This window comes from Natrix helvetica, assembly GCF_964273705.1.
Source record: "Natrix helvetica genome assembly, chromosome: 7".
NCBI classification, from domain to species: Eukaryota; Metazoa; Chordata; class Lepidosauria; order Squamata; family Natricidae; genus Natrix; species Natrix helvetica.
In genome coordinates, this window is record NC_138558.1 from 3,637,727 (window position 1) to 3,645,391 (window position 7,665).

A 7,665-nucleotide genomic window follows, 5' to 3' on the forward strand; every position below is an offset into this window, starting at 1 on the left:
AGAGGCGGAGAGCAGTGGCTTTGGGAATAACTTCCGTCTCTCTCCGGATTCCAGCTGACACGCAACCAAAGGGATCTCATCAAGGCTGCAAGAAAGGAGGGCTTCAAAACATTGCTAAGAAGAGCAGATGGTCATTTCACTGTCCAGGTTGTCCGGGAGGGGGGGAGGGACGTGTCGCCCGTCCATCAGTTTTGCCTTTGGGGAGAAAGTGGTTCCAAATGAGTGACAAAGGCTCAGCCTTCGTGAAAGAAGAAATTGGATAGTCACTGGTCTGGTGGGTAGAGGTTACGATCCGGTAGCGAAGATAAGAGGATGCCATGCCTGTACCCCAGGATCAGGGGTGAAATCCAGCAGGTTCTGGAGAACCGGTAACGGAAATTTGGAGTAGTTTGGAGAACTGGCAAATGCCACCTCTGGTTGGCCCCAGAGTGGGGAGGGAATGGGGATTTAGCAGGATCCTTCCCCTGCCACGCCCACCAAGCCACGCCCACCAAGCCACACTATGCCCAACAAGCCACGCCCATAGAACAGGTAGTAAAAAAAATTGAATTTCACCACTGCCTTGAAGGTCTTCTAGTTCAACCCTCTGCTCAAGCTGGAGACCCGCTACCATTTCAGGTAGGTAGGTAGGTAGGTAGGTAAGGAAGGAAGGAAGGAAGGAAGGAAGGAAGGAAGGAAGGAAGGAAGGAAGGAAGGAAGGAAGGAAGGAAGGAAGGAAGGAAGGAAGGAAAAAGTTGGAAGGGACCTTGAAGCAAGGGTGAAATCCAGCAGGTTCTGACCGGTTCTGGTGAACTGGTAGCGGAAATTTTGAGCAGTTCGGAGAACCGGCAAATTCCACCTTTGGGTGGCCCCCGAGTGGGGAGGGAAAGGAGATTTGGCAGTATCCTTCCCCTGCCACGCCCACCAAGACACAGAACCGGTAGTAAAAAAAAAAAAGGAATTTCACCTCTGCCCAGGATACCGTCGTATGAGGCAGTTGCCAAAGGCATCTGAATTTTGATCACATGACCAAGGGGAATCAGGGGTGGGTTTCACATTTTGTTACCACCAGTTCGCGGCGCATGTGCTTTGCTCTCGTGCATGCGCCTGGCCTCAAAAACATGCCTAAATAGGACGACATAAAGCCGGGGGTGGCAGGCGGTCCCACCGGCGATTTCCGCAAGTGTTTCAGGCGAACCGGTATGAACCGGCTGAATCCCCCTTCTGAAGGGGATGCCGCAAGAGTCGTTAAGAATGAGAAATGGTTATAAGTCCCTTTTCCCAGTGCTGTTGCAACTCCGAACGGTCAGTAAACAGATGGTTTTTCAGTCGAGGCCCACCTGGCTTCACTGAGCGATCTTCACGTCCCTTCTTCCTTCCTTCCTACCTGGAACTAAATTGTGGATGAGAAAAAAAGACACAACGGGCTTTGGTAGCTACACCGAGGAGATCGAAGGGGATCGCTCCCCACCGCAGAACGTGTAGGAAATGCAAACGATGCCACAGTGGCCCAGCGGCACACGGCTTCTAACGTTGGCTGTCTTGATTACCTGCACGGGGAATCGGCGGCCCGTAAAGGAAGCCGAGGAAAGAACGCAAGAAGATAGAAGAGGCGGTGGAGCAGGTAAGCGAGCGAGCGTCGTTTGGTGTGGGTTTTTTTTTCCGCTTCCCCAAACCGCCCGCCGACTCCCTGCGGCCGTGTCACTTCGGCTTCCATCAAAAGAGGCCGCAAACACACAGGGAAGAGGATGCATTTCAAAGCAGGCTAGCACTAACCAAATCCCCGGCCCGTTTGGTATGCAGAACAATGGCAGCTGGCTTCCATATTAATTATGAACATATGCCTGGCATCTCGCATCTCTCAATACTTCCCCCCCTCCCCCGATCCAGGAATGTGGGGAGGGGGTATGAACGGGAGGAAGAGGAGAACAGTGGCAGCTTGTCAAGGGATTCCCAGGAAGGAAGAAAGGAGGGAGGGAGGGAGGGAAGGAAGGAGGGAGGGTGGGAGGGAAGGAAGGAAGGAGGGAGGGAGGGAGGGAAGGAAGGAAGGAAGGAAGGAAGGAGGGAGGGACGGAAGGAAGGAAGGAGGGAGGGAGGGAAGGGAGGGAGGGAGGGAGGGAGGGAAGGAAGGAAGGAGGGAGGGAGGGAGGGAGGGAAGGAAGGAGGAAAGGAGGGAAGGAGGGAGGGAGGGAAGGAAGGAAGGAGGGAGGGAGGGAGGGAAGGAAGGAAGGAGGGAGGGAAGGAGGGAGGGAGGGAAGGAGGGAGGGAAGAAGGGAGGAAAGGAAGGAAGGAGGGAGGGAAGGAAGGGAGGGAGGGAGGGAAGGAAGGAAGGAGGGAGGGAGGGAGGGAAGGAAGGAAGGAAGGAAGGAGGGAGGGAGGGAAGGAAGGAAGGAGGGAGGGAAGGAAGGAGGGAAGGGAGGGAGGGAAGGAAGGAAGGAGGGAGGGAGGGAGGGAAGGAAGGAGGAAAGGAGGGAGGGAGGGAAGGAAGGAGGAGGCGGTGGTGGATGGCCAGCATGTCAGACCAGCCGAGCGGGAGGGCGAGGGGGTGAAATGTGCCCACCAAGTCTCAGATGGAAAAGGGGAGTCTCCCCCCCCTCCCCCCCATCTACCCCACCTTGCAGTGGGTTAGGCCCCTAGGGCCCAACCTCCTGTAGACTGATTTTAGAGCAGGGTTTTCCAACCTTGGTAGCGTTTAAGATCTGTGGACCTCAACTCCCAGAATTCCCCATCCTTCAAATAGCAAAGGACCCATCCGCGGTGCCTCTACTAGCAAACACGGGCCAGCCCGCCTGCAGTTTTGGCTGCAAGAGGGCTGCAGGAGTCCGTCCAGGCTCCAAAAGGGGCACGGGGTGGGGCGCGCACACACACACACACACACGCTCTGCTTTGGTTGGAAGCAGAAAAGATGGGAAGAGAGCAAGGAAGGAAAAAGAAGGGAAGAGGGGGAAGGGAGAAGAAACGAGAATGAAGAAGGAAGGAAAAAGAAGAAAAGGGAGGGAGGGAGGAAGGAAGGAAGGAAGGCTGGAAAAAGGAAGGAAGATTATGAGAGTGAGGGAGGTGCCCCCTCACAAGTCTCATGTCAGCCCCCCTCACCCCCCCCAGCCCTCTGAGGTCACAACCCTGACGCGGCCCTCAATGAAATCAAGTTTGACACCCCTTGCAGTAAACATACCCGATTCCTGCAACCGTCCTTCATATCTAATTATCTTTGTTACTCTTCTCTGCACCCTCTCTCGGGCCTCAACATCTTGGGGACCAGAACCAGACACTGTACAGGTAAGTCCTCGGCTTATGACCCCAATTGAGCCCAAAATTTCCATTATTAAGTGAGACATTTTTAAAGTGAGTTTTGCCCCTTTTACAACCGTTCTTGCCACACTTGTTAAGGGGATCGCTGCAGTTTGTTAAAGTTAGTGACATGGTTGTTAAGTGAACCTGGCTTTCCCACTGATTGGCAGAAGGTCGCAAAAGTTGATCCCATGGCCTTGGGGATACAGCGACGGTCGTAAGTACGAGCCAGTTGCCAAGGGTCTGAATTCCAATCACATAACTAGGGGAACGCTGCATCGGTCGTAAGTCTGAAAAACGGCCACGAGTCCCTTTTTTTCCGATTCTGTTGTTAGTTTCAACCGTCACTAAATGGACTGTTGTCAGCCGAGGACCACCTGCACCCCAAGCGTGGCCTCCTCTGTGCAGCATCCAAGGGTATTATGCCCTCGTTATTAAATAGGGATAGAGGGATAGAATCAAGATCACGTGAAGGGTTAATACCACTTTATAATGCCTTGGTGAGGCCACACATGGAATCCTGCATTCAGTTTTGGTCGCCACGATGTAGAAAAGATGTGGAGACTCTAGAAAGAGTGCAGAGAAGAGCAACAAAGAGGATTAGGGGACTGGAGACCAAAACATATGGAGAACGGTTGCAGGAACTGGGTATGTTTAGCTTAAGAGAAAGAAGGACCAGGGGAGGCATGATAGCAGTCTTCCAATATCTCAGGGGTTGCCCCAAAGAAGAGGGAGTCAAGCTATTCTCCAAGGCACCTGAGGGCAGGACAAGAAGCAATGGGTGGAAACTAATCAAGGAGAGAAGCAATTTAGAACTGAGGAGAAATTTCCTGACAGTTAGAACAATTAATCAGTGGAACAGAAGTTGCCTCCAGAAGTTGTGAATGCCCCAACACTGGAAGTCTTTAAGAAGAAGTTGGATAGCCATCTGTCTGAAACGTTATAGGGTTTCCTGCCTGGGCAGGGGGTTGGACTAGAAGACCTCCAAGGTCCCTTCCAACTCTGCTATTGTATTGTATTGTATTGTATTGTAAATTGTGTGGTCCTTAATTACCAGGTATGAAACCTAGCTTCTCGAGAGGAAAAAAAAACACAAAAGGAAGAAAAATCGGATTTTTCTTTTTTTTTTAAAAAAATGAAATCTGGACATCCTCCTTCGCAAAGATGCAAATGAGCAGCCCGGAGGAAGGAAGGCAGATCAAAACCCAGGTGCGACGGATTCGGCAGGCGGAGGCCAACACTTCGGTTTGCGGGTGAAATTTCTAAATACGGTTGGACTCCAGAGTTGCCATCTATAAAACATGAAGGGCAGGAAGGGCCCTGGGGGGAATGGGGGGGGGGGGAACCTCCCACCTTAATGCTGCCTCCGATGAGATCAGGGGGCGCTTCCTCCGTTTCCAAGGCAACGTTGATGGACGCAAAGGGACGGCTGGCCATCTGTTGCATCTCTCGGAGCAATTGCTGGGGAAGGAAAAAACCAGGATGTTAATGGGGGGGTGGGGGGTCTCCCCCCCTGACATGTTCGAAAGTCACCCATCATTCAGGAAAAGGAGGGGAGCAAGAGAAGGCAGGAGGCCTCCGTGCGCAGAATGGAAATATTTTAGTTTTTCAAACTGGCATCTAAAGCTGTTTTTTCGGAACCGTGGGTTGCTTTAAGCCTGGCGGACTACAACTCCCATAATTCCTCAGCCAGCTGCAGTGATCCAGTGAATCTGGGGAATTATGGGAGTTGAAGTCCATCTGGCTTAAAGCAGTCAAGGAACAGGCAGCTTTAGGTGCCAGTGATTCCCTGCAGCTGTTGAGTTAGTAACACAGTTGTTGGGCGTTAAGCGAGTCCTGCCCCATTTTAGGACCGTTCTTGTGACAGCTGTTAAGGGAGTCGCTGCAGTCGCACAGTTGCTAAGTGAATCTGGCTTCCCCATCGGCTTTGACTTGTCAGGAGGTCACAAAATGGGATCACGTGACAACCCCCCCCCCCCCCGCCAGCCTTCCAGGCCATTGCAACCGTCATAAATACGAGTCAGTTGCCTGAATTTTGATCCCGGGACCATGGGCATTCTACAGTAATCGTAACTGTGAAAAACAGGCACGTCCCTTTTTAAAGTACCGTTGTAAGTTCGAACAGTCACGAAATAAATGGTTGTAAGTCAAGGATTACATGCACACCCAAAAAACCCTGATTAAAGCAGCATGGCTGGCTAGGGGAATTCTGGGAGTTGAAGTCCGCTTGTCAGGACTGCAGCCATCTTTTCTTTTGGATCTTTGGCCTGCCACACTTTCTATTATCCTACTATGCATTTTCTATTGTGGGAAAATGGGAGTGGGGATTGTACGGAGACAAGTGAGATGTAGCCATAACAAAGTTCTTTCTAGAAAGCCAAGGTCATCCTTTGTCTCTGCACCTCTGCACCTGACCGGAACTGGATGGGTGGAAGCTGCCAGCATGGCAGTGGGAGATTGGACCATGGGATGGACTTGTGGATATGGGGGAAAGATCTTGAACTTTCAACTGGGTGGGGAAAACCGGGAAGCTTTCAGATCCGGGTTTTCCCAGATGGGCCAACTTGGCTCTCTTCATCAATTGGAACTTTGAGGAATCCTTTGCCTCGGACTCCGATTTAATTTTTGGATGCTGTTTGGAACTCTTGACACACTTGGCTTAAAGCAGCCACAGTTGGGGAAACAGATCTAAAAGAGAATTTCAATAGACAGTCCTCGACTTAACAACCATTCGTTTAGCGACTGCTCCAATGGCACCAAAAAAGGTGACTTATGACCGTTTGGAACACTTTTGACCACTGCCTCCTCCTCCTCCTCCTCCTCGTGGTCATGTGATTTATATTTGGATGCTCGACAACTGGCTCACGTTTATGACGGTCGCAGCGTCCCCCCGGGGGTGGGTGGGTCATTCAAACCTTTTGAGATCTTCTGAGAAGCAAACTCAGGAGACCCGATTCACTTAACAACGCTGTGACTAATTAAGCCACTGCACTGATTCGCTTAGCAAACGTGGCAGGAAAAAGTCGTACAATGGAACAAAACCCTCTTAACAAATTTGTAACTCAGCAACGTAAGTTTCGGGCTCAGTTGTGGTCGTAAGTCGAGGACTACTGTAATAATAATATGAAAATAAAGTGTCTTTCTTTATTATAAATGCATTTTTTTAAAAAAGGAAACAGTTTTGCTCCCAGCAGCTGTGCAGTTATGTTATGCAATGACAAGCCTTCAGATTCGTTTTATTATTAGTAGGTGTCTGTTTAAGGTTTTTCTCAACAATCATTTTTAAATCTCCTCTTTCTGCGTTAGTTATACCGTTTTTTATTTATTTGCTAGTCGATAACCTGACGTTGCCTGGGTATTTATTTATAAGGGGGAAATGTCCGGACCAAACGTAATTTCTAATGTTGCATTTTCCCCCTTACCAGAGGGATCTCCCTTGTGGAGGACTGTGAAGCTGTTACCATGGCAACTCCACTGCGCTGTACAGTAGAAGTCATTTGAAGGCACAACAGGCTGTATCTTAACAGAACACACACCCCGAGGGGTTTTAGGGGTGTCTTACCCCCACAATATTTGTTTCCAGAGGGTAAGTCATCTGTGTTCCAAGTTTGGTTGAAATTGCTAATTCCAGAGTTAGGCTGGAACATACATACATACATACATACATACATACATACATACATACATACATACATACATACATACATACATACACTGGCACACCCTAGCCATCAGCCTAACTGTCACCATACGGGTCATTTTATTGTCTTTTTCTCCTGTTTAGGACCTGATTCTGAGACCGTAATGGGTTTAATCGGTTTTAATCCATGACTGATGAGACTCCATTTGCCTCGTGGTTTCAAGTGACACCCAATTCCCAAAAGCTTTCTTCTCTCTCTTTGTGTGTGTGTATGTGTTTGTCCTAATTTGAAAAGTGAAAACTGCCTGTTGAGAAGCATTTGAAGGAAGAAAGAGGTTTTAAAAGTTCCAAATATAGGAGGGGGAAAAAAAAGAATTACAATCATAAATCTCGTATCCACAGTCAATAATAAAACCACAGGCTGAACACCCAAAAACTGTGACAAAATCTCTTTTTTGGGGGGGAAGGGGGGATATATTTATGAAATGCCAGTCGCACTGCAGATTGCATGCATCAGAAGGCGAATTCCAGAAGGCTGAAACTCAACAGGGGAAGCTTCTGCAGGAAGGCAGAAACAAGCAGGATCTTATCGAAGGGGACAAATTCATATCCTGAACGGAAAAGATTTTAACCTCCGACATTGACAGCAGAGACTGGACTGCCACCTGTCAGAAATGGTGCAGGGTCTGCTGCTTGGGCAGGAGGCTGGACTAGATGACCTCCAAGGTGCCTTCCAACTCTGTTATTATTCTGTCATT

At 49.7% G+C, this 7,665-nt stretch overlaps 1 protein-coding gene across 1 annotated transcript in view; it reads right to left on the reverse strand.

Moving 5' to 3' along the window:
• Positions 1-7,665, reverse strand: part of ATRN (attractin) — a 186,040-nt gene that overhangs the window by 13,046 nt on the left and 165,329 nt on the right. The window contains exon 27 of the mRNA XM_081960346.1: positions 4,621-4,728. Coding sequence (XP_081816472.1) covers positions 4,621-4,728 — 108 coding nt within the window. The remainder of the gene's footprint in view (positions 1-4,620; positions 4,729-7,665) is intronic.